Source organism: Silurus aristotelis, assembly GCF_946808225.1.
Source record: "Silurus aristotelis genome assembly, chromosome: 4".
In the NCBI taxonomy this organism is placed as follows: Eukaryota; Metazoa; Chordata; class Actinopteri; order Siluriformes; family Siluridae; genus Silurus; species Silurus aristotelis.
Genome location: NC_139577.1, coordinates 24761615 through 24789565, shown reverse-complemented (window position 1 = coordinate 24789565; position 27951 = coordinate 24761615). Strand labels below are relative to the sequence as shown.

Sequence of the window (27951 nt, the reverse complement as noted above, 5' to 3'; positions counted from 1 at the left end):
ATATACAGATGAACACACACACGCACGCACGCAAGCACGCACGCACGCAAGCACGCACGCAATTCTTGATCAAACACACCTCTATGGAACACACCAAGCCCTGCACAAACCAGCCATATCCTGAGAGACAGCAAGCTCAATAAGCCAAGCACCATTGCACAGTTAGTAAATGGGACCTACACAAGTCAAGGACAGTTTGAACAATAAGACCCCCCCCCCCCCCCCAATATATATATACAGTCACTAGTTAGTCAGAGTTAGTTTGGTTCCTTGAATACCAATTCAAATGGACTAAAACCTGACCTAATTTGCAGACAGAAAACAAAACATTGTTCTGATTTATATTTTCACTCGATTGGCTGATTTGCAATCCAAAGAGAGCTCTGGATGGTTCGTTTCTGAGAGTGGTGATGGTAGGGTATTAGTGGTGTTAGTGGTGAACTGCAGAGCGTTGCTGAGCGGGGAGCCGAGGCCGCTTACCTTGACGCCGTCGGCTGGGTTGTGCATGACAGTGGTCTGTGGTTCCTGAGAAAGGCAGGAGACAGTTTACCATGCAGAGGAGGGGGCAGTGGGGGGGTTTAGATAGAGCCCCAAACTCCGAAACTAACAGCTTAAACCTAGACCACTATTACTACTAATTGCAAGTGCAGAGGCTAAAGCACACACATCGCAAGAAAATGAAGGAGAGTGGAAGCTGTCGAGAGCACTATGTGAGATCTATCTGGACAGAGAAATGCTATGCTTGGGGCTTCTGAAGATTTCGGTAAGTAGTAAAGCGAATGTAAGTGCAAAGAAGAGGGATATCAAGTCATGTAACCCCATTCACTAGCTCTCTCTCACACACACACACACACACACACACACACAGCATGTATCACTTCACAAACACTGAACGCACACTCCCAAAACACGCACACCTGCTACCAAGCACAAAACATCAGAAGATGCAGTTCCAACATAAAGCCAGACAAGTTCCCTAAATGACTCAGATAATTTCAGCCCCTTTGTCCATTTTATCCAAATGTCATAAATGCCATTGTCCAGAATGACACAAATGGCGAGAAAGAGAACGCCTCTTTTGTGGATAAACAGACGAGGGCTGTGATCCAATTGTTGGAGAACAGAACAACCTTTGAAAGCAGCTCAGTTTCATAGCTCCAGGGTTGTTCTTGGGTGTGTGTCTTTTACACGTTTAGTTTTTTTTCCATTTTATTAATTGACTTGTCATATAACTTGCTTATAGCATTGGTGGTCACAGCCATCGGATGTTTCGTTGATGCGTCTACATTCTTAAAAGCAAAGTAATGTAACTGATTAAAACCAAAATTGGTGTTCTGTTTCTTACAGAAGTTATAAAAAGCCGAGTGCACAAGTTTGCATCACTACAAAAGAAATAGTATGACGTTCTAGAAGACAAAAGACTCCTGTTCTTCTGATCTGTTGTCTTCTTGATACAACTATGAAATGTCCTAGAGAAGTTATTAGAATAACACTTGACACAATCGGAAATAAAATGTAAATATTTGACATTTGATTCATTTCTATTAAAATGAGCAATACACAAATACTTGATCATAATCAATCTCTGTCTTCTCTTTTTTTTTTTTTTTTATCGCTGAAGGCATGCAAACTCTTGCAATCAACTCTAACTGCTGGGTAGAACACGGCTGGTGTAAAAGCAAGGTACTGCATCTTCTAAACACATTAGATTTATCTACTTCCTATACCACTGAATCCTGTTTCACCTATTCATGCGGTTAAGATACTAGATATTAGCACAAGCTCATATCTAGCACATTTATAACATATGCTTTGGTTTGTACCAAATAAAACTTTGAAAGGTTCATTTATACAGACATGGCTAGCTGTCGAAGCCAAGACAGTGCAATGTACATCCAATCTGAATTTGTGGAGCAACAAGTAAAACAGGACTCATGACAGGATGAGATTCGGTACGCCTGTGGTTTTAGTTTAATTCATTTAAAACAGAAGCAACATCACACACCGCTTAACCGAGGGCAGATAGGAGGGATGATTAAAGTCAATTAAAACTCAAAAACAAAAACAGATGAGACAGGCTGATGGAAAACCACTACATGGAAATGTGTTGATAGACAAATCAAACATGAGTAAATGAAATATATGAAGAAATAAAGAGAGATGAAGTACCATTGGTGCTGTGGATGATATGCTGCTGTCTTTGGTGCTGCTGCTTACTACACTGTTTTTATTGTTGTTTGTCTGTGGCTGGGGCAAAAAGACAAAACACAGTGCAAAAATGATTTTCTTTCATTTGATTTCCAAATTAAATGAGTCCAAAAAAGGCCGAGGTCACAGTGTGAACGAGGAAGCCAACCCTGTGCACAGGGGCTGCTGATGTTACACAGCACATCCATCTATTATCCATCGCTTTCTGCTACTATACACTGCAAAATGAATTTGAATGCAGACATAAAACAGGTTGTCTTCAATCTGCATTCAATTACTTTTATATTCGTACTATACTCAGGGAACTATGTGTAAACGTCACATGCACGCTCTTTTAGCATTCACAATCTGGAGATAACAAGCTTTGGTTCATGCATAAGTCTAACAAGTTAAAACTGCTCTAGTGCTCAGGATGAAGACAGAAACAAAGCAGGAGCCATTAGCATTCAAAAACAGCATGACACTCGAAGAGGTTATCCTAAAGCATTAGGGGAAATGTCAGATTAAATAATAAAAGGATCGTGCTCCTGCAGAGAGATAAACCGGTACCTACGGAGACAGAAATAACTTCACATCAGTCTACAATTATCAACATTATACCGGATATCATGGAAGACATTGGCAAGTCTCTGTGGAGGAATGCTACAGTTCCCTGACAGTCCACTAGTGCATGCAGTGAAAGAGTTCAAAATTAAATAAAAGCCAAAAACAAGCTTTTTCCCCATTAAATATTATGGTTTACCATTGAGTTACATAGGCAATGACTACAAATGGAAATAAAACAAAAGGAGCACAATTTATTAAAGTACAATTATCTATTTACTCGTTTCATTCTTTTATCTGAATGGTGAAAGTATTGGGACATTTATGTACTTTTTTTTTTTTTTGTTTTGTTTTTTTTTTAAACAAGGAAAGTTTGTGTTTGAAAGGAAAAAAACACACCTGGATTTAAACGCTCCATAAGCATCGCATACACATCATACACAACTTTCCACCACAAATAAAGGAACAAATATATTTAAAAAGTGACAGGCACAGCTTACTTTTATTATACAACAGAAAAAAAGGCAATAAATACACTCTATGGACAAAAGTATTTGGACACCTGGCTTTTTAAGCCATTTGGGGTTCGCACTCAAATTTGGAGACACACAATTGTATTTTGAATAAGGTAGAATTACACTTGAACTAAAAGACCTACAAAGAACGCTGCATGAAGACATGGTTTACATTAGTTGAAGTGGAATATCTTGAGGGGCCTGTTTAGAGCTTACTGACCCTACTAATAACCTTTGAGATAAATTGGAACACAGACTGCACCCCAGGCTTCCTCACCCTACATGAGTACCGGACATTACAAACGCCCTTGTAGCTGAATGAGCACAAATATCCATAAGCACACGCGGAAATCTAGTGGAACATCCTTCCAGAAGAATGGAGGTTATTAAAATGCAAATTAGGACTAAATGTGGAATGGGATGTTTATAGAGCACATACAAATGATACTGTATGGTGTCCACAAACATTTGTCCATATAGTGTATAATCACATTTATGTTCAGATATAAATACCAATACGATGGTCTGTTCATTTGTAAGAATTGCACGAGATGGTCTGTGATAAAACGCTCAAGATAAACCTTGGTCACACTCAGTTTGTGTAATGGTGGGAAGAAAAGCATTCAAAGAATAAGGAGAGCAAAGTAAGTGTTTCCGTTTGCGCGCGTGTGTGTGTTGGGTCAGGCCTGATCTCGTGCAGTTGAAGCAGAGGTAATGGGGGGTGTGCATTGTGAGATGATTGCACATGCATCGATAAAAACAGGGGTCTGGCAGAAAGCCTGGAACATCGGGTTGCCTTGAGAAAGGCATCTCTTTCTCAAAGTGAAAATCTAATTAATATTTCTACAAATTTGGTGTTTTAAGTGCACATCCTTAAAAGATTTGTGATTTACTAATACAGGAGCTCCCAGCACCACATACAAGTCTACCATTGCTAAAATCTATCACTGGACTGGATTAGATCTGAAATCAAACCCTACTAAGCTGTTACTGCATGCTGCTGCTGCCTATTAAATGTAACCAACCAAAGACAGAACACCAAAGCATGAGAAATGTCCCAATGATCCATACATGCATAAGTTTGCTCGTAAATGAGAGCGAGAAAAATAAAGTAAGTATAACTATGACGAGTATAAAAAGTTCTTCCTCACTCTGGCAAGCTAAGAATGACAACATTTCTGCAATCGCCACGCTGAGACACATCACCTGCTGCATGTGGGGTTGGTGATGTGTGGGTGCGAGTGCTGTATACAGTAATTGCGGGATACTGTGTTGGGTGTCTGGTACCCTTTGTTAGTGTAGATCTGCATGGAGTAGTCTGGTGTAGGTGAACAGAAATAATAAGAGCAAAAGGTTTGATTTCTGCACTTCTGAGAACTCTGCCACAGAAGGCTCCTAGTTACAGCATGAAATGCTATAAGGTCCACTAAGTATTAAACTGAATGGCCCCTGATCAAAACTAACACTCCTGCATCATAAATAAGACTCTGGTGCTTTGCTGCATCAACTACAGAGGCACGGTGAAAGGTTTTCTCTGCCTCAGCTTTTTCTCCACTCGTCCTAAACATTAGGCAGCACTGATCTGTTACGCCATTTCAATAGGAAGCAACAGCAACATACATCTTAGTGGACCTTGGAAGATTATGTGGTGTGATGTGCACAGATACATGCATGTCTGTGTCTATAAAACCAAAGGAAATGACTGTGATATCTGATCAAACACGGATAAAAGTCCAATGAGAAAAGAAATTACTAGGGGGGAAAAAAAGGGGGAACATGAAAAAGTGAGGGGAGACATAGAACAAATCTCACCATCAAACAAACACTGGAGCTTGACTTCCTTTTCTGAACAGTGTGAAACATAGAAGGTTATAAAAAAAATAATAATAATAAAAAAAATTTAATAAAAAGATAGCATAGGAACAGAAGGGGATAAATAAGCCAATGAAAACAGGAATAGAAAAATATAGCTGTGCAATAGAGGATCGTTTAGAAAACAGGAAGAGGAGGAATAACCGCAAAAAACTTTAGTGATGAGGGATCGATATTCTAACAAATAAATAAATAAATAAATGTGCACTTTATATATATATATATATATATATATATATATATATATATATATATATATATATATATATATATAAAATGCACTTTATATATATATATATATATATATATATATATATATATATATATAAAATGCATTTTTATATTATATATATATATATATATATATATCGTTACACTACATATTTCGCTTTGTGCAGTTAGTTTACCTACATAAATTGAGCAGAACTCTCCACATGGAAAGCCACGTACTGTTTTAACTAAGAGTACAATGCCAACTATTCACTGCATGCACTGAGACTAGCACAGGGAACAGTAGGCCTAACTTAAGGAAGCAAAGCAGAAGGAAAGGAAGGGAAAAAAAGAAAGGAGAGATGAAGAGAAATAGAGAGAGATAGAAAGGCAACTGCCAGCCCTGTAAAAATGCAATTTGTTGACCACATACATCTGTTGATTATTGGGTCTTAATCAAATAACAATAAACAACAAGCAGTTACTTTTTCAAATGTCAATCAATAGCCCAAAACATTTTTACAAAATTATGAATGTCCATTAGACAGAAAAATATTCAGATGTGTAAATCTACAAGGGGAAGTGAGAGGGGATATGATAGTGACAGCAAGACAGAAAGAAGCTGAGAGAGAGCGAGAAAGCGGTGGAGTGGAAAAATTGATGGTAAAAGAGTGGCAAAGACAAGAGTGATAAAATAAAACAGAGAAAGAGAAAGGGGGGGGGGGGGGTAAAAGAGAACTAGATCATGAAAGAGTGAGAAAGTGCAAGTGTGTGTGTGTGTGTGTGTGTGTGTGTGTGTGTGTGTGTGTGTGTGTGTGTTTCAGAGTAATGTCAGAGCTTACCTTCACTCCATCTGACTTTTTGTTCAATAAACTTTTGCATGCTGAAAAACAAAAGACAATATACACAGTTTAAGACACATTTTATTAATAATAGAAAATACTGGCCAGAAGAAGCACTGCAATATAAGTAGCACTTCCTCCTGAAAAATGTAATGTGCCAGAGCAGACTGAAGATGTCCGAGTCCGAGGTGTTGTGTCTTTTTTTTTTATTATTATTATTTTTTTTAAAAGCTGCTACTAACTTTACAAGCTGGTAGCGAAACGTCGAAACGTGTAGCACACTATTTAATATATTTGCATACAAATATTAAAATGTTCCCCTGAAGACAGACAGACATACAGAAGGACGCACACAACTTACAGCTTTGAGATAGATAGACACAAACACATGGGTAGCACTGAAATGTTGTGGACACTGATAAGACAGAAATAAGGAAAGAATCTCCTAATAAACATAATACAAAAAACTATTACTAGGCTTTTATTTTGTTTTGTGGAACCTAAAATTCTCTTACCTTCCAATTGGCAAAAGGTAGAAGAGAGGCAAGAAAAAAAAAAGGTTGAGATTAGAATCAATAATCAGTGATATGTTTTGGGGAAAAGATTGGTAGGAAATGTCTTTTTCATGCTTGGTCCATGCAGCGAGGTAACTACTGCCTCGACATGCAGATTTGGATAACAAGCAAATATCTTTCCTGTCTCCAGTGAGTCGACATGTAGACCAACTTGAGGCCTTGGTTTAACATGCAATTATCTGGCAGAAGTCCTACTGAACCCGTATACTGAGAGCTAACCAAGTGGAAGTTCTGGATTAGGATTAAATAACGTTTCGTTAAAAAAAAAAAAAAAAAAAAAAAAAAAAAAAAAAAAAAAAAAAAAAAAAAAAAAGGCACTTAAAGTTAATTCCAAGTAGGTCAGTAACCCAGAGGTGCCAAATAATATGTTTTAAATGTGTTTTGTGGACCATAATTAAAGGAATTCAGATTTTTAAAAAATTCAATTTTAGTATCTACTAGGGTCAGAGAACGCAATACTTGTATAATCTTATCTTTTATGCCTTTAATATGCATCATTTTGCAAACTTTTTTGACCCCCCCAATCCAATAATATGGGCTAGTCCAGTTCAGCTGTAGGTGGCAACACTGCTAACGAAAGAAAAGTTCATCTGTTTTGTTTGTGATATACAGTATGTTTGAGTATGCTTGTGGATTCAGAATGTGACTTCCAGATTGATGCTGAGAAACGTACACATTTGAGAACAGTTAAATGTGTTCTTGGCCTAATAAACTGATTTATTTGAGTTTAAATCAGTTTATTAGGCCATTTATTATTTTTTCATTTAAAAACGTGAAAAACATTTCAGGCTATTTGGGCATTTATCATTTATTAGGCACTTATGCATACCTGGCATTAGACCAAGTGTAATGTGGCCTGTTATCTAAAATAAACTTGACACCCCATACAATAAATCATCATTAGGCCAGGTTTACACTGCACTTACGCACACCTTGTGGAATTCTAATCAGAATTAATTAGACTGAACTTTCTACACTGGATTCAATTCAATTCACACACACCCTCAAGCAGACCTTAGCGTCAAGGCGATTGCAGGCTAAAGGCAGGCATGCCTCTTGGATACTGATGCAGGAAATTGTTTTTTTGAACATCTTGTTTTCCATGCACACACACTTCTGGACACATGCTGGACAGCGCAACATGTCAGCTCAATTTAAACATGAACCCACTGGCCCGCTCTGGTCAGTGTATGTTGTCCAACATTTTTACAAATGAAAATGCATGCTGACACATGAGCATAAACAGACACACACATACTCTCATACACACACTGTTTCAACTTGTAGTTTCATAGTTTCTTTTTTTCTCTCTTTCTTTTTTTTTTTTTTTTTTACATGGGATAATGCTGTTGCAAAACTGCATCTAAACTCCAAACAGGTTTTTAAACAGGAATAGGAAAAACTTACTGAGGTCAGTATTATTGTAGCATGTTAAAATTATGCTAATAGAACCCAAGTAGATATTCGCTATGATTCTCAACAGTGTGCTGTGGACTCAAAGGTTTAAGGTTCACCGCATGCCCATTCTCTACTGTCAAACCCACACAGCAGAAAGCACAATAATTCCCTTAAACACGTTTTAAAGAATGTTGAATATTGCATTCAGAAGACGTTCACTTTGCGGGACAAATTGTTTGCAATTATACAATGTAAGTTCAACAATTGTAGCTTTAAATGATTTTTCCTTTAGTCTATTCAGCATTTAATATAAACACATGGCAACCTATCCTTGACTGATATTTCATATTTTATTTTCCACCAAATTTCCACTCCCTTGACTTACAAGCTAGATTTGTTATATAATCCCTTCACCATTCACCAAAAGGGAATCAAATGTGTCCATCAAAAAAATGCAAAATATTACTTAAAAAAAAATCCCATGGTCATTATTTGCAAAAGTAAAGCACAAACTAATTCAGCTGAAATCACTGATTTTTAATAGGAGTCTGAGGAAGGCTGTTTGCAGGGCTCATCAATGGACGTAATGTAAGTGACTGGCCATCATAGGAAGAAGAATGTTTACTGTGCTAAAAAGTATCTTCTTCTTTCAGCTTCTACCATTAGAGGTCGCCACAGCGGATCCTACGTCTCCATATCCCCCTCTCCGCTACATCTGCCGCTTTTAACCCAACCACCTGAGTCTATTCCCTCACCACATCCATAAACCTCTTCCTTGGTCTTCCTCTTTTCCTCCTTCCTTGTGGCTCCATCCTCAGCATTCTCCTACTGATATACCCCATGTCCCTCCTCTCCACATGTCCAAACCATCTTAATTGCCCTTCCCTCACCTTGTCTCTAAAAACTTCCTACATATGCTGTCCCTCTAATAAACTCGTTTCTAATCCTGTCCATCCTCGTCACTCCCAAAGAAAATCTCAACATCTTCAGCTCTGCTACCTCCAGCTCCACCTCCTGTCTTTTACTCAATGCCACTGTCTCTAAACCATACAACATCACAGGTCTCACCACAGTCCTATAAACTTTCCCTTTCACTCTCGCAGATACTCTTCTATTACAAATCATATATATACATACATACATATCCTACATATAAATGAGAGAAAGAGAATTGTCAAAAGTGTATTTTCTCTTAAAGAGTTTCATTATATATTATTTTAAAAAAATTTACATTTGCACTTGGTTGCCAATTTACATTGTTTTTATCATGTCTTTTTTTTGTGTGATATCACTACACAGATGCTCTATTGTTCAACCAATAGTGTTGATGAAGCATGCAATGGCTATTTCAGCCACTTTCGGCTCCTGGCTACACACAATAATTATGGCGGTTATGACCATCCTAGAGGTTTTGGGAATGCAACATCTCTAATAACTAATCAGTACTGTTACACGTTTATTTGAACATTAGCTTGCTAAACGTTATCAAAGTCAGTTTTACTGCTAATTGGCCCGTCATGCACATTATAACTGACAACATCCTAAAGATTTGCACTGATATGGCATGACCCGTTGCCATACCACACATTTTGAAAAGACTGACACTTTGAAGCAGAGATGGTTATGGTTGCTTGGGGATGATTAGAACTGCAAAAGGTTTAATAACTCCAGCTAATACTCAAGAGCGTCTTACTGTTTGGAAAATATGGTCCTACTATGAGACATTTTACACTGAACCATCTGCCGAATGTGCCAATAAAACTGTCCTCAACACCAGCATGTTTGTGTATCTGTGTCTCTATCAAAGTGTGTGCACTGAGAGTCCGTGCGTTCAGGGCAGACCATTCTCCCGCGTGCCAAACATACGGGCAGATTGAAGACCGAGAGGCAAACAGTGCCCTCTCCACATACCTTCCTGTGCCAGCGCGGCCGTGCTGGTGGTGGGGGCGGCGGGGCTCGTGTGCTGCCGGCCCACTATTGGACAAAGAAGCATTCCGTTGGGAGGGACTAATGTGAGGCCATGCCCCTTTACTAATGACAACACTTCCCATCCACTCCAGTAACACACATCAAGCATAAGTCTTATCAAGTCAGTGTGTTTCGATAGTGGATATGGTGTAAAAAAAAAAAAAAAACTAAATAATGGTCTTATGTTCTAAGAAAAAGTATGACTGTGTGCTGATAAACACGTAACGTTTTGGAAAAATGCAGCACTCTTACTCTACACGTCACTCACCAGAGAAATTTCTAGACACAAGCATGGTGGTCAGAATGGCTCCCTGCAAAATGAACACAGAACTCGATTAGCTTGTAGAATTAAAAATATTTATATAAAATGAAATCGAAAATAAAGCAAAGTAGCTCGTCTTACTGACAAAACTATCTGAGTAAGTGAGTCACACACCTTCAGCTTTCTCCTGGCATTGAATTTGCGCAGACACTCAACAGTCTCTTGGCGATGCATCATGGAAGCCACAGTGGAGCGTTGCTGCATGGGAAAGAGGAATGAGGAGTGAGTTGAGCACAAAGCAGTAATATCATATCATCGGCTACTTTGCTCTGACTTCAAAGGTAGTAAATGAAAGAAACTATGCTAGACACTATGCCAGTGATCGAAGAAAAGCTTCAGTGATTTCAAATAGTATTCTACAAAGCCAAAATATAGTAAATAATTTAATTTTGCCAGCATCTAATTTAGCAAATTAGGGTTCTTTTAAAATTTGCAGAACACGATCAGTGCGATCAGTGTTGATATACAGAGTAGGAATTAAAGACTAAGGTAGCTTGGAGTACAGAAAACATGGAGATCAAGAGTTAAAAAAAAATTATTTAAATTAAATTAAATTAAATAAAAAGCTAATTTTAATACTAGAGAAAATAAATCATGACGCACAATCAAAAATACAAACAAAACTCCTCTAATGCAGAATTTAAACAGTTTAGGCATGTGGAGAAGCTATAAAGTAAAAAAACCCAGCATTCATTAATAAAAGGGAGAAACCACATTCATCAGTTCGTCATTGTTGGGCTGCTGCTTTAGTTTTGTTACCAGGAGCACTTTCACACTTCTCACCTTTGCCTTCAAAAGTGCAAAGGCCTGAGTGGTACAACAAAACTCCGTAAAGATTTGCAAGTTTTTAAAAAGCATACAGTTACTGCAAAACATCCAACCGAAACATAGAGCTTCCGAAGCTCAGAACTAAAAACCTAACGCAAAAAAGTAGAAAGGAAAAGAACCGAGTACGTGTACATTATGCACAATTACTGATGATTTCTGACTCATTTAGAATAGCAAGAAACTTCAAATGATTTAAAACTGATGTATTTAACTGCACGACATTTCTCATCATTAAAAGGAATACACCATCAGAATGACAGCAGGAAACAGGCTCAGTCCAGATGAGGAAAAAAAAGAACTAATTTAGCCCTTTAATCTGGAGAAAGGAGTGTCGGGTCTGAACTGAACTCATTCATTATTCATCACATATGTGGGGTGCAGCCACTCTGTCATGTTTTATACAAATTCACAGAAGAGGGTGAAAAAATAAATCCAAAATAAATAAATAAATAAAAAAATTCATATTCTTTGTATAGTGCAATGTACTAATACTCATACTGCCCCATAAGTTCAATATACAAATTTTTACTACATAATAGATGCTAAATGCACAAGTTATTTAGTAAAACAGGTGGAAGAATTGAAAAAAATTAGTTTGAAGTGTATATAACTGTAAATCTATATATAGATATGTTTCTGGAGCACTTATTAATAAATGTGGCCAAAGACAGTTTCCCCATTACCTTGACTTTTTCTCCCTCTACAGTGCCCCTTATAGATTCATCTATAGACTTTATAGCGTCTGAAAGAGCAATTTCAGATGCAGCAAGTATATGTTTCCATCACCTGGGACTCAGTAGAAGAAGCAATAATTACTGAGTCTTCACAGTGCACAGGATCAAATCCTGTGGAATTCATGTTGGATGTGAGGAGATGAGCAGCTTGCTGACTAGGTAGAGTTCATTTCAGCCAGAACTTTTTTTTCTCATTGTTACTGTTAATTCAAACTACAGCTGAAACAGCGTGTCTTATTTTGGAACGTCTCAGCACTTTATTCAGTCTAGTAGTTACTTTCAGCCTCCCATGATCGACCCGGGAGATACAGACTGCCCAGTGTCTTTTGCACATGTCTCTGGATACATCCTTTAAAATGAAGGCTGCTTTCCAATTGGTTCTCTGCTCTTCTATGCAATGAATTTAAGTTTAAAAGCCAAAGTTTTGAACAACAAAACAATGAGCTTTTTGGAGCAAGAAACGTTTACTGGTCTCAAAGAACTTCACACAATCCTGCCTTTAAAACTATTTGAGAGTTTTTGGTGTGAAACACTTAGTGCTGAGTAAGCAGATTAATTTCAACAGGAAATGGGTCTGTGGCTGCTCATCTGCCATGTCGGTCAAACTGTCAGTCCTGTGAAAGTATGCACTTACCATCCTTTGTGTTTGATGGCAAGAGAAAGCTGAAATATTGTCCAACAAAACACGTTTTTTTTAAAGAGAAAAACACATCGTGCTTTAACTAAAAGGATTCCGAAAGTATTAGTATCAAGGATCCTTATTGTGAATTAACTAGCACAGGATACATTATCATTAATTAGGTTTCTGGACAAACAAAACATGTAACTGGACATCACGTTGGAACCTTCATTTGACAGGTAGACAGAATAATGGTATGATTTTTAAAGTCCTTATCCCCAACCTTTGAATATGAACCACTGTTCTTTGGTTGAAAACTTATATTAAAGACAATTAGAAAATTTCTTGGCATATTGTGCTAACAGGTGAGTATTTGACCATTTGAAGTACGTTTAAATGACCTCTTTAAATAAATCAGTCACAAAATAATTCATTTTAAAGTGTAAGAAATGTGGCCTTTATTTTGGCCTATACTAGGGCTGCATAATTTGGGGAAAATGTCATGTTGCAATTATTGAGGTCAATATTGCAACATGCGCTCCTTCTTTTGCTACTTTCTTCTGCTCATATTAGGGGTCACAACAGCGGATCATCCGTCTCCATACTACCCAGTCCTCTACAGCTGCCTTTTCCATTCTACCTGCATGTCCTCCCTCACCACATCCATAAACCTCCTCCGTGGTCTTCCTCTTTTCCTCCTTCCTGGTGGCTCAATCCTCAGCAATTTCCTACCGATATACCCCATGTCCCTCCTCTGCACATGTCCAAACCATCTCAATCAGGCCTCTCTCACTTTGTCTCCAAAATGTCCTACATGCGCTGTCCCTCTAATAAACTAATTTCTAATCCTGTCCATTGTCGTCACTCCCAATATAAACCTATAGTCTTTTGGCCTTTGGATTTCTCAGAATGCATGTGAGACACACACACACACACACACACACACACACACACACACACCTTAAAACCTGATGGACTAATAGCAGTAGAAGGAAAAGAAAAGCATATAAATTAATAGTCTGCACAAAATCTTGAACTATGATTCGGCGTATGTAGAAACATGATTGTCTTTTTCTTTCGGCTGCTCCCATTAGGGGTCGCCACAGCGGATCATCCGTCTCCACACTTCCCTGTCCTCTACATCTGCCTCTTTCAAACAAACTACCTGCATCTATTCCCTCACCACATCCATAAACCTCCTCCTTGGTCTTCCCCTTTTCCTCCTTCCTGGTGGCTCCATCCTCAGCATTCTCCAACCAATATATCCCAGTCCCTCCTCTGAACATGTCCAAACCATCGCAATCTAACCTCTCTCACTTTGTCTCCCAACCATCCTACCTGCACAGTCCCTCTAATGAACTCATTTCTAATCCTGTCCATCCTCGTCACTCCCAACGAAAACCTCAACATCTTCAGCTCTGCTACCTCCAGCTCCACCTCCTGTCTTTTACTCAATGCCACTGTCTCTAAACCATACAACATCACAGGTCTCACCACAGTCCTATAAACTTTCCCTTTCACTCTCACAGGTACCCTTCTATCACAAATCACTCCTGCCACTCTTCTTCACCCACTCCACCCTGCCTGCACTCTTTTCTTCACTTCTCTAACACACTCTCCATTACTTTGCACTGTTGACCCCAGGTACCTGAACTCCTCCACCTTCTCCACCTCTTCTCCCTGCAACCGCACCACTCCACTGCCCTCCCTCTCATTCACACACATGTACTCTGTCTAACTCCTACTGACTTTCATTCCTCTTCTCTAGCACGTACCTCCACCTCTACAGGCTCTTCTTAACCTGCTCCCTACTCTCACCACAAATCACAATTTCATCCGCAAACATCATAGTCCACGGCGACTCCTGTCTGACCTCGTCCGTCAACCTGTCCATCACCACTGCAAATAGGAAAGGGCTCAGACCCGATCCTTGATGCAGTCCAACCTCCACCTTGAACCAGTTTGTCGTTCCTACTCCACACTTCACTGCTGTCACACTGTCCTCATACATGTCCTAACATTGCAATATGCGATTACGATACAATAAAAGGTTTCACTTGATTGGTTATCAAGAAAATTGTACACAGATTAGTGATGCTGAAATGTGTATTTGTAAAACAAGTAAGTTTTTTTACAAATAAAATAACATTTGCATTATATACAATTTTTACAAAAAAATGTTTTTTTGACAAAAGGAATCTTGCATAGGGTGGCAAAAATTCTAGAAGCCCTGTTTGCGCAGGATGTAACAGACACCGGAGAGAGACAGAAAATGTTACACTTATCATAAGGCATGACTTTTGCAAACACATCTGTAAATGTGCTTTGTTTTGTTTGGGTAACAGGTTCCCTTGTTTTGTTAAGCTGTCTCTTTACTAATCTGGGTTTTCTCAGTCACGCATTCAACATATTTTTCTCTGTGCTGTTACACATTTGTCATATTGCCACTTGATGCAGCAACTTTAATTTAGCAAACCTTGCACAGTACCAGTAATATCAAACCTTGCACAGTACCAGTAATATCAAAGCCAAAACATCGCCATATAACAGAGGTAGCGTTTTTTTTTTTGTTTTTTTTTGGGCTAACAATTCAGTGTCGGTCTGCATGCCATCCATCTCCTGGTCTCCACGCTGCACACACACCGGAAAGTCACGTGCACTGCCTAAAATGAGACTATCTGGTCTTTTCTGTTTGGTTAGCAGCATGGAAAATCTGCTCTCAGAAAGTATGTGTTCACACATGTACTTGTTTATTTCATAAAAGCGCAACATTTTGCTGTCATATAATAGCACACAAGCTGATATCGCGATTGCGATACAATTAATTGGGCAACACCAGCCTGTACCCAGGTTTTGAAAACTGATAAGGGAAAAGTGGTGTTGTGCCATCTTTTATAAAATATTATAAGATCGAAAGTTAAAGCACTTACGCAAACCCATGGGTGCTTCAGGGCCTGGTCAGCCGTTATCCTTTTAGCCGGGTTGATGGTCAGCATCTGGTTGATGAGATTTTTGGCCTCTGGAGTAACAGTGTCCCACTCTGGAGAGGGGAACTGGGGGAAAAAAAGAGAAGAAAACAAGTTAGAGAATACAGTGTTTTAAGACACAAACCGATTAACTATGAACATATAATGAGAATTAAAAAAACAGTGTTCAACTCTTACTTATAAATCAATGAATTACCTACATGACCATGTATATTTTTTATTAGTTAATGTTCATTTACACCATGTTAGAACAGTTAGGGGCATCAGATGTTAAAGTTAGAAGCACATTTTCATCTCCAGCATACAGCTACTGTAGAATAACTTATTGAATGCTATGCACATTTAAGGAGTGATGAACATGGGCATCTCTGATTGATTAGAAAGTGACCTAACTCTCAAATAGGCCAATTCAAAATTAATAGAGGCATAAAGTCTGGGCTTCTCGCTCTTGGTCGATATGACTGGCCGTGGGTGTGACACTCTGCGTGTCACAGGTTTGACTGATTAGACTGCTTGCCAATTCAACTAGACTAATCGGCGAAAAGCAACACTGCCTCAAATCCATTTATCTGGCACGAACTGATCCGGCATTGAGTTGAAAGAAGAAATGGAAAGAATCTATGAAACAGTTCTGAGGGAAAATATGCGTTTAATTCTTTAATATGACAAGTAAGAGGAAAAAAGAAAAGCGTCATTTCAAATTTGATTTCTTACATCATAAGCTCCTGCTTTGATCTGTTGGTAGAGTTTGTGTTGGTCCTCATCCCAGAATGGGGGGTAGCCCACCAGCAGAATGTACAAGATCACACCTACACAGATTTATAGCATTAAACCGACAATAATGCAAACCAGACTAAAAAAATAATAAATGAATACAAAAGATCAGTGTCTAAAGAGAGAGGAATACCGCATGCCCAGATGTCAACAGGTTTTCCATACGGGTCCTTCCTCAGAACTTCAGGGGAAAGATAACCAGGGGTGCCAGCAAAACCTGTACAGAGAAACTAGAAGCTCAGAAAACCAATTGTGTAAAATATTTAATCTAACTGATAATGATTACTAATTAAAACCCATACAATTTCCTACTCTTTTGTTCATTTAGTGACTGCATATGTATTACTCGAATTATGTTTGGTCAGTTTATCGTATAATGTTGTGTATAACATATTGCAGTGTTGCTGTTTAATGTTAACTGCTGCAACATGTACTGGAGGATCTCTATTTCATTCCTCACTCAACATGTATGTAAAGAGAAGCAAAGACAAAGTTGACTGAAGTTCCTGTTGGTCAGTTTTTGATTTCTGCACACATTGTTCAGTACTTTAAGCTAGGATAAGGCTGTTTTTATTCACTGTCAATGCATATTCCTTTTTTAGAGATGCAAGAGCATATTTGTTACTACACAGATAAATATTGCAAAAAACAAGCAAATATTTGGCTATGATTAACAAACAAGCTCACTTGCATCAGTGCCCTGGGTTTGAGTGCACACTACACATATATAAGCAGTCAGCATCCACCTAAAGCCCTATCTAGCAGCAGTATTGGATCCTCTCCCACCTCACATGGGGGAGGAATGAAAGAATAATACATTTAAGGAGAAGCTTGAACCATCTTTTGGGAATTTTGTACAAAGCAAAAAAGTGTGTATGAGCAATGACTAAAGTAACTAAAAAGGTCTCAGCCCTATACTGTGCTGTAACAGATGTTGAGCATGAGGTCAAATTCTTACCAAACCATGCCTGCTGATCTCCCTGCACCTCAATAGCCAGCCCAAAGTCAGCCAGCTTTACTGCTGCCCCCTTCATCTTACTGGCCAACAGCAAGTTCTCTGGCTAAAAAAAAAACATAGAAAGAAAGAGTCACATTGTTACCTCTATTAATGAACAAAAAATTTAGACCTTCCTAAATAAGAACTACATTACACTTAATGTGTGTTTATGCCACACTGAAAAAGGGAATAATTGACAGCAATACTACAGCAATACAGTGAACATAAACTTATATATGAACATTACTATAAATATGAACGCAAAAGAGAATAATGTGTTAATAAAATATTTTGCTGTCTGCCACACTGCTCTACTAGCTAAACTTTCAGTAATTAAGTGCTAGATTAAAACAGGTCTTAAAAATAATATCAGAGAATTATTGATGAGTAAAATTTATTTTAATGGAAATACAGGAAATTAATTTCTGGGTCTTCCAGTGAAAATACACTACAGGCGCCTGTGCTTCTAATAAAGATTCTGTTGTGGAAAATCTACTAGCAATGCCATGGATTTTTAGTTACTCATCAGGAAAACAATAAAAACAAAAATATCAGTAAAATACACAGTCAGGCCAGAGGTGAACAATGTGACATTTTCCACTCTATTGTGAAGCTGTATGACCTTCATTAGGGAGAACTTTCTATTGAATTGTGATAGCTGGCACTTTGGCCTGCTCATCATCCTAAAGCCAATTATGCTGAAGGTTATACTGAGCAAACAGAGCGAGGGCTTAAACAACGGTGATAAGAGCTAGAAGACATCAATGTACAAAGCACATCCCATTAGGGGTCTTTCATCACAGCACAGCAGGAATATTAAGCAGTTTTTAAATTGGACTCCAGGTATTGTGATTGAGTGCAGAACCGAAAGAAAGATGCGACAGCATGTTAATGTCTCTTGGCAGTTTAATGAGAAGGGTGTACTGGGGTTCATGAGGTCTTCTTACTTTGCTACTGTTCAGAATTTTAACTTCCTGCTCTATTTAATTACATGCAACTTAATATAATTAACAGATGTTTTGAATCGGCTGTAAATCTGCATTATCGTCGTCTTTTAAAGGGGCAGGACTGATGAATAGAATTTAAGATGACATCACAGGTCTAGTCCAGCCCCTCCGTCCCTGCAGTCTGACGTCACACTGCTTGCTATGGTAACCATCCCACTATGCCTCTTTCTCTCTTAAGATCACTGTTTGTTTCTCTGTGTGTCTGCTGTCTCTGGCTAAAGGTAAGCTGTGAGAGACAGTGAAATATATCCAAGCTTGTGATGAGAAGAGAAAGAGAGAGATTAAAGACTGCACTCTCTAGCCCCCGATCTCACAGTTTGCCTCTGCAGCCTGTTCTGTTCCATCCTCGTGTCAGACAACCAGAAAGACCCATGCTTCCTCCAACAGTGTCACAGGAGATTATTCTCTAGAGGTCCTGACACTGTTCCTCTCACCTACCTACACACAATCATACAGATCTAATCACCTAGAGCCCTCTGAATGATATGTAAGTTTAGTGTGCAAACAACGGTGCCAAATGAACTGCACAATGCAGAGAAGAAGCAAACAAGGCAGGTGCTGAATCTAATGGAAGTTCTAGTATCTATGATGCACCATAAATTGTACATCTGTCAAGTCAAGTTTAATTCTATTGCGCTTTTCACAATGGATATTTTCTCAAAGCTGCTTCACAGAATTTAAGAATTAAAGTAAAATGATGTCTATTTATCTCTGATAGCAAAAACTCCCTTAGACGTTATGAGGATGAAACCTTAAGAGGAACCAGACTCAAAAGGGGAACCCATCCTCATATAGGTGATATCAAGAGAGTGATTAGAAATCTTTAAAACAACACAAAACACCGGAGCGTGAGAACTAACATGAGTGTGTGTGATCATGAGTAATGTCTATTCTACAGTCTTATACAGTCATTTGAGGTAATGGAACCAAAGCAAGTCATAAAATAGCTTAACATTTAAGATCTGTCTCCTTTGCATTAGTTGATTTTTCCTGCTATTGTAGTTTGCGGTTGTTCATGTCATACAGATCAACCATTGCCTGATGTCATGAATTAAAGATGCTCAAACAAAAACAGTTGTTAAAATAAAAATCCATAATTATAAAATAATACTAATACTAATAATAATAAGGAGGAGGCATTGTTCTCCAGGGCAGTGAATGACATTTTGCACTGCAAGCCTGTGTGTGCACGTGATGCCACGCAGTTGCCGAATGAAGGGGGTTCAAGTGGGATTGGGGTCATCTGATGACGTCCTCTGCTTTCGACACAGGTTTCCATAACAACGGCATGACTCACCTTCAGGTCCCTGTGCACAATGTCATGCTGGTGAATGTGGCTCACGCTCTCCAGGATCTGATTAATGCAGTGACTGAAACAAAAAGAGAGACAAGGAAAGTTATCGCCGTTGTAATTTCTGCTACTTCTGAATGTGGATAGATTGATTTTATGGTTATAAATATACAACCAGGGAAAGTGCACCAAACATAAAGAGATACATTTACATTTGCTACAAGGGCCAGAGGAAATTTTCTATTGTTGAACATTTAGCATTGAACCCTAGTTACCCAAGCAGTTGGTCATTTCAAACATCTCTCTAGATATTACTGTAATCAGAGAAGCTGCCAACATCTTAAAAGCTTACAAGAAAATAAATAAAAAACGAACATAGACACCAATGGAGAAAAACTGCAATCAAAAATAAAATTTAAACATTCTGACAAACATAATATGCTAATAATTAACTTTGGCAAATAAGTGACTTTTCGCAAATTCAAATGAATAAAATCTAGCCTTCGAAAGTTCACCAAGCTGTTTGTGGGTGGCAAACTCTGCATCTGTGCTGTAATCTGGAGGCTAGGTGGCAGGCTTGGCCTCCAGGCCTTCTGGTCTACATTGTGTTTAGAGTGTTTTTGTTGCCTCCTGCTTTAGTAAAGTTGGCCTACATTAAAGCAGCTTCTATGGGTGCGTATTAATGTTTGTGCAGTACTTTGTACATCTAAAAAGACCCCTTTAGATATACTGAACTGCACTAACTAGGAGGTGCTACTTCATGTCCAGTGATCATTGGCATAAAGAATTTACTGAAGGTGAATAGATCAATTAAACCGCATGTGGAATTAGCATTGAAATCATTTACCTTTGTGACCAGCTTCACCATCTCACAATTATTAATGTATGAACAAGAGCTAAAGTCAACATTGACATTTGTGTGCTTTCTACTGTATACTGCCTACTTTGTGTGCACTTCCATTGACTCGTACTACAGAAATTGGATGCGGTTGATGCACTTCATGCCCACCAACTTCTTGTTGTATCTGAAATGTCTCAGAGCTGCTGTAGGGTATATGCTCATGGCAAGCATTTTTACTAAAAACAAAATATTCTCCAGAGAAGTCAGGAGTGTTCATCTTTTAAGACTATTCTCAACCTGGGAACTAAACTCAAATTATTATTTTTTTGCTTATCCACTGTGTGAAAGAAAGATGTCCTGACCACATGAATATGCTCAACGCAGCCAAAATCCACAAGCTGAGTGAAAGAGTAATGATTTCACCCGCTGACCTCCAGGTTGTGTTGTGGAGTGAATCCACTTACAATATGAACGTACAACGCTCGTACGCTAACGCAATCGATGACGAAATCTCCATGCTGGTGGCAATGTGAGTGACTAACTTTCACATACAGTGCACTTACAGATGTATGCACACCTGCATTGTTACTATAGCAACCAATTTGATTATGTAAGCAGACCGAACAAATTGAGTTTACTCACTTGATATTTGCAATGCAGACACTTTACATGCAGACCAAAAATTATATTTGAGCAACAACCTGCTGTGTGACCAACGTCTACAATACAGGGGAAATAATATTCAGGCTTTTCTGAGGCTATTATTTCATCCAGCAAGGTAATTAATGTTTTATTTACAATTGTGGTCTGGCAAAACATTCCTCAGTACCAGGATTTTTGTTGTGCATTTACATGTGCATGTGCGTGTGCGTGTGTGTGCGCGCTTACATGCAATCTAATGTAAATGTGTGTTGCACGCACTAAAATGGACCCACCTGGCATCAGCTTCACTATAATACTCTCTAGCAACAATGTCTTCAAAAAGCTCTCCACCAGTGACACTGAAGATAAAAAGAAGAAACACAAAAACAACAACAACATTTAAAGCATTGTATAAACTGTATTATAACTCTGCCGAATAAACAATTTATAATAATCCAAAAAGTGTTTAAACACACTTCGATAAGAAACGCATTAAGATGCACACAGTGTTCTTGCACCATACTGATGGTGAACAGCAGAATCTCATCAGCTAAAAAATAAAAAGTTCCTCATGACATTGATTGGCAATAGCTGTGCAAAAATATCGTCACGGAACACAAATAAACCTGCTGAGAACGCAGAAAAGCATGACAGCTTCAATGTATCACCAGATATAGAAAAGAATGTCAGAGATACTCACAGGTCAAAGACAAGGTAATGAAAGCCTTCCTCTGAGATACTGTCATGGAGCCGCACTGAGAAAAAAACGAAAATGTGAGAGAAAGTCAGATACGGGATGTGAATATCGCAGCGGGTTTTCCAGTTTTAAAGACCAAGAAAGCCAGGAAAGTTCGCTCAGCATTTTGTGACAGGACATCTACCCAAGTTTCCTGTCACATATAGTTACTATATCACACATCTATGATGCAGTGCACAAAAGACAGACATGAAAATTCCATATTCTACTAAATAAAACATGCAACAAAAAAAAAATCTAAAATGAGGAGGACATAAGTAATAAAGACAGGATTTATTTGGTCACTTTTGCTAAGTATAATGGGATAAAAATCGTTCTTAATCAATTTCATTCTCAATCTCTGTGCGTTTTGAGCTACACAACTGATTCCATGTAACTTTATTTTGTACAGACTTTTGTTGTATTTCGTTACTTTTCTTTTGTATTTGTCCAGACACTCATTACTTACTATAACTAGTTTTTGGCACAAATGGAAAATCAGACTTTGTGCATGTCCAAGGCCAAACAAGATCCAAACAACATGATATAACTGTAAAAAAAATTCTAAACCATAAATAAACCGTGTAATATTTAATAGCGTTTGCAAAAGTCGCTTATTCACGGGAAAGTGAATCAGCCGCGAGTGGGTGTGCGTGCTTCATCGCGACGCGCGAACTGTGGATTAGACTGGATCTGATATGCATTTTAGGCTGTTAGATATTCTCTAATCAATTAATTTGGTCACAGGTAAACAAATTGTAGAAACATCTTAAATAAAAAAAAAAAGCATGAACCCGAGCTGAATTTCGAGTGTGAACACGTGATATTTCAGGGTTTTTGTTCGTTTCTTTTTGTAACAAATGTGCAGAGTTATCAGAAATCTGTTTTTTTTTTTGTTTTGTTTAATGGGCTATGGAGTGTGGATTTATGATGTGAATAAAAAGAAGGGGTCTATGCACTTTCAAATACTATGTTGTACATAAGCTCCTGGATGCCTATGATTGGCCGATGTCACTGGGAGTAACATAGGAGAGAGAGCCATGAGTACGCCATCCTTCCTGCACAGAGAGCTCAGAAAATCTGCTCTCTCAGCACTTGGGTCACTGATGGCTGTGGGATTGTCAAACTGTCAATTGTAATGACCTGCCCTGAAGATGTTTTGGGAAAAGATTTCTATGCAATTGAACATCATTTGTGTGCTTTAAGATGCAATGACTTACAGGTGAAAAAAAAAAAGAAAAAGAAATTATATTGTTGATTAGTCATGCAAAGGAAACTGCCTTAATGCAGCTATTAACAGCGTAGCTTGAAGTTAACAAAAAACAGTTATATAAAAAGAAGCTAAACAAGTAGAAAACTGATTAAAAATAAGTAAACAGATCATGCAAAAAAACAAACAAACAAAAAAAAAAAAACATCTAAAAATCTAAGTTGTATTACACATTTCCTGGAAATCACAATGTATTTTACATTAAACACCCATCTAGATGCATTCTGTAACACAATCCATCCAGTAAGTAGTTTTAAAACACGTGTAAGTGCTGCTTGTATACCATTAAGCATCGCTAAGTGAGCATTGAATGTGGATGAGAGCAGGAGAAATGAGAGTAAAAGGATCTTTTTCTTCCCCTCTCAATTGCCCCCTTTGTTAGAAGTTTATTTGCAGTCAGAGCAGACAACAAGATAAGCTGTCCCTTTGAGACAGACAGAGGAAGAGGAAAAGTAAGTGTGAGTGTGTGAGAGAGAGAGAGAGAGAGAGAGAGAGAGAGAGAGAGAGAGAGAGAGAGAGAGAGAGAGAGAGAGAGAGAGAGAGAGAGAGAGAGAGAGAGAGGATGCATTATGCTGAAAAGTTGAGATGAAGAGAGAAGAAGAAGAGTGAGAGACAAGAGACCAAAAAGCAAAGAGACATGGCAGATGGATCGGATGCGACTGGCAGGCATCACTGGAGGACAGATCTGCTGATACGTTCGACAACGCTCTCCAACTCCATCATCAAAACACCAACTGAAGTAATATCTTGAGGAAGAATATGTTCACCTCACCAGTAGAGTTGTTCCTCGAATGCACTGGAGCTGTTCTGGAGTATCCCTACTATTTATGTTGGCTTGTTCCTTTCATTTGTTAATCATCTGAATATAATTACACTGAAATAGAAGTTATTCCTATTTCAGACCACAAACTTAATATACTGCCATGTTTGATGTAACAAAAGGTGTCATTCAGTGGGTCCTTCTTTGTCCAATTAACAAAGTAGAACGTTAAAGAACATGTAATGTGATAAAGCTTGCATTTCCAACATACATCCATATATACATATACAAAAGAACTGGGACACCTGACTTTTCCAACCTTATGTGTTCTTACCCAAACTATTACAACCAAACTTAATGGAAATGTGGATTCTGTAGCATTTCATTTTTACTTCACTTGAACTAGGGGACCCGAACCTGTTCGAGCATGACCATACCTCTTTTTCATCAAAAAGAAAGCTCTTCAGTGGCTCAAAATAAAGCTCCGACCTCAACCATTTGGGACGCTGACTGCACCCCACGCCTTCTCACCTCACATAAATCAGTACCTAACACCATTGTAGCTGAATGAGCACAAATGTGCACTCCGATAATCTAGTGGAACATCCTCCCAGAATAGTAGAGGTTATCATCACAGCTAACATGTGGAATGGGGTGAGCAAAAAAAGAAAAATAAATAAATCTTATTGTCAGGTGTCCACATAACTGTATTTACAGGAGTGAACCAACATCTAATGAGGTGAGACGCTAATGATTAAAGGCTAATGCTTTTTTTCCATTCATTTTAAAATCGAAGATACAATGATTTCAATTATCATTGATATGCACTATGTTTTAAAAGAAGATGGAAATCTACAACAAAAACAACAAATCGTTATGAATGCATGGACCACAGCTTGAAGCAAACAGGAACTGGGTTTGAGTTTGAACCCTGAATGTGTGTGTAGGATGCTACAATACCCACTCCAAGTTTAAAGAAAAATACAAAAGGTAATAACGAATAAAGGCAAATATAGGTGCAGTTAGAGGTCCCCCTAATCCATGTTAAGTAGAGACAGAGTTTACAACCAACAACTCATAACCGGCATAAGCATTGCAACTCAAGGCTAAGGTGATACTGGCATTATTTTCATGTTTTTGCATGAGGCGATACTTGTTATGGTAAGCTTCATGCACATTTTTCTTCACTTAATGCAAATTGGCGTCACACTACAGCATCGGTTACCTCTCTGTCTGCGTCTCATTTGCCTAAAACCGTCTCCTTCCTTCATGCTCAAGCAGGTGCATTCAACACAAACAAAATGAAAAGGTACAAGCACATCAAATTCACAATTACAGTATTGTGTAATTAACTGGTCTGTAATGTGGATCGGTTACCTTTTAATGCTTAACAACAACCATTTATGGTTATCGGCTTACGTTAGATCAATGGATCGTCCTTGACCAGTGTGATGGACACCAGAAATAAAGGCGTGTGTGTGGCTGTTTTTCCCATCCCCACTTATTTGGTTCTATTTTCCAAAACATAAACAGATTAGTGACTTAAACTTTCATGACTCTGAATCAGGTAAAAAGCAGCTGCTAAACTGAATGAAGGCAATTCATGCTTCGTACACAGACGGCTGAGCAACACGTGCATTTCCATGTTCGAGTGAAAGGAGTATCAATGTCTTCTCAGCTTCATAATCTGCCCTGCTGTAATAATGTAAATTCTGCTTGTGCCTGTGTATTAGATGGCCATGCCTATTATAAAGCTGATCTTATCACTTCTCTGTCCATTTGTCTTTATGCATTATTTGTGTCATGATCTGTTATGGTGCATAATATTAGAAAAACGTTCAGTCATTTAGGTGGACTCAACATTAGAATGATTTCACAAAACTCCAAGCTTTGGTGTTTGATTATAAAATGACTAATGGGAGGGGCATCTAAACACAAAACATTCATTCTGGACTGGCAGCCAGTTTTCCAAATGGGTTATCAAACAAGTTTTCAATGACATAACGCTGACTTAATACTTATTAAAAAGATATTTGTATAAGTGAGGAATATATATATAAAAAATATAAAAAAAATAAAAACGCACTACCACACTTTTACATAAGTTTAGTATTCGTTTAGTATTAGTTTCGTTTTCTGATCTCTCAAGTTTTCTAGTCTCTAGGCTGATGAGCTGCCGTCAGCTACATTATTTACATAAATATATGAGAATACAGAACACAATACAGAAGCCATGCTGGTTCACTTTGGGGGGGGAGGGGGGGAGGGAACTGGTACCACTGAAATGCAGACAGTTTTTTTTTTTTTGCCCGCTGTTGATTTTAGCTACAGGACTAGGTCAGGTGTACTGCTGATGTACTTCACTGGGTCTGCATCCAGACAGCAGTCTGATGAACAACTCAACAGTTGCACTCACACTGGGCTGCTGACTGTGGCCCCTCACTTAAACCCAATTCACACTGTCCAATCTGTGGTAACTTGAAAAATCAGAGTGTTAATAAGTTGCGTGAGAGAGAGTGTGTGTGTGTGTGTGTGTGTGTGTGTGTGTGTGTGTATGCATGTGCATCAGATACTCACCTATGTTGGGGTGTTTGAGCAGACGACAAATCCGGGCTTCTCGCTCCAACTTCTGGTGATCTGTGGAAACAATGGCATGATGTTTACAATACTCAGACTTTCAGAAAGCACATCCAACATTTACCTTCAGTAGAAAAAAACAGAGAACTCAAATCAGATTTTTTTTATTGTCAAACCATCTTATAAAAAGGACAAATTCCATTGAAAAAGCAATACAGATCGTCTACGTTAAAACACTTCTATATAAGACACCTAGAGAGCTTCAGACTTTAATACCTCACATAGCAGTATAGGTAAAAGTCTCATTCCGGCTTCTGCATACAATCTCAAGTGGATTCTGTAGAGTTTGTAGACTGTACTGTAGATGAACTGCTTCTGTATGCATAAACACTGTCCCAACCTGCTCGTACTGTACATGTCTACAGCACACTTGAATTTTATACTACACACATGACAAAAGGTATAAATTGTTAAAATGATTTATAATCCCATGATCCAGTGTCTTCCAGAAAAGGAAGGTTCTGATTTGAGTATACGGCTCTTCTCGAGGTTTCATGTCATTTCCTCGGGTCCCTGGCTTGCTCAATAAAGGATTTAGATTTCTGTAAAAAGACATTGTTTGAAATATTACAGAAATAAAAACAATTGTAAGTCCAGTATCTACCTGGTTAAAAAGTCAGTCAGTCTATGGCTGTGAGAGTGTGTGTTGTGTGGTTGGACAATGAAAAATGAAATGCAGCCTCATCTGCATAGATAAGTGTGAGGCATGAACCTGGTGCTGCAGACAGAGCAGAAGCCTGATGCTTGTCTGATGAAAACAGCACTTTCAGGTCATCTGGGGAATTCGATATGAACTCCCACAGAAACGCACAAACATCTAAGAACACGCCAATACATCAAAATATGCCCTATGTGCCAAGTACCCCAGATAAACAAAAAGAGGCTTAAAACACACCCACACACAACCTACGGTTACAGCACAGCACACGGCAAAACTACAGTAGGAGGGCACCAGTGAAAGCAGCAGGAATGTTAACGCGTATACATAACATGCACGCATACACAGACACACTTCTGCTTCTCAGGAAAGAGCCAGACTGCTGGTAAGGCTGCATCAGGACTGGAATTCTAATCATGCATTCAGTGCAGCAGGTCCTGCTGTCTCTGCTCAGCTCTGCTCTGCTCGCTCACTCTTATACAAGTAGGGACTTCGAGCCGCATGGATGAAAATAAATCAGCAATAACACCTGAAACTCTAACATGACATCAGAATGGAGTGTCAGTTATTGTCCCTACAAAAACTTTAGGTGTATTGTAATGTAATGTAGCATCATCTAATGTAAAACAAAAGTCTGCAGCCTAACATGAACTCGTCCAAAATTTAGGTTGTACTGTAACATTAAACTCAAAGCAACTCATTTCCTATTTCAGCTCA

General features: G+C 38.5%; 1 protein-coding gene and 1 long non-coding RNA gene across 23 annotated transcripts in view; one reads left to right on the top strand and one right to left on the bottom strand.

The window, feature by feature from the left end:
• The window catches only part of LOC310724443, a 430012-nt gene that overhangs the window by 240121 nt on the left and 161940 nt on the right, over positions 1-27951 (top strand). The gene's annotated exons all lie outside the window — the stretch shown is intronic.
• Positions 1-27951, bottom strand: part of camk2g2 (calcium/calmodulin-dependent protein kinase (CaM kinase) II gamma 2) — a 71818-nt gene that overhangs the window by 8847 nt on the left and 35020 nt on the right. For 5 of the 22 annotated variants that reach the window (XM_083538389.1, XM_083538398.1, XM_083538397.1 and 2 more), the window contains exons 3-15: positions 26517-26576; positions 21874-21928; positions 21467-21532; positions 19697-19769; positions 17354-17456; positions 16529-16612; positions 16336-16430; positions 15565-15687; positions 10568-10651; positions 10400-10442; positions 6191-6231; positions 2170-2247; positions 481-525 (exon numbers count right to left, since the gene is read on the bottom strand). In XM_083538389.1, coding sequence (XP_083394515.1) covers positions 481-525; positions 2170-2247; positions 6191-6231; positions 10400-10442; positions 10568-10651; positions 15565-15687; positions 16336-16430; positions 16529-16612; positions 17354-17456; positions 19697-19769; positions 21467-21532; positions 21874-21928; positions 26517-26576 — 950 coding nt within the window. Of the gene's footprint in view, positions 1-480; positions 526-2169; positions 2248-5078; positions 5112-6190; positions 6232-10074; positions 10138-10399; positions 10443-10567; positions 10652-15564; positions 15688-16335; positions 16431-16528; positions 16613-17353; positions 17457-19696; positions 19770-21466; positions 21533-21873; positions 21929-26516; positions 26577-27951 lie in introns of all 22 variants that reach the window. The other 17 variants (XM_083538383.1, XM_083538391.1, XM_083538396.1 and 14 more) reach the window with 5 other exon arrangements.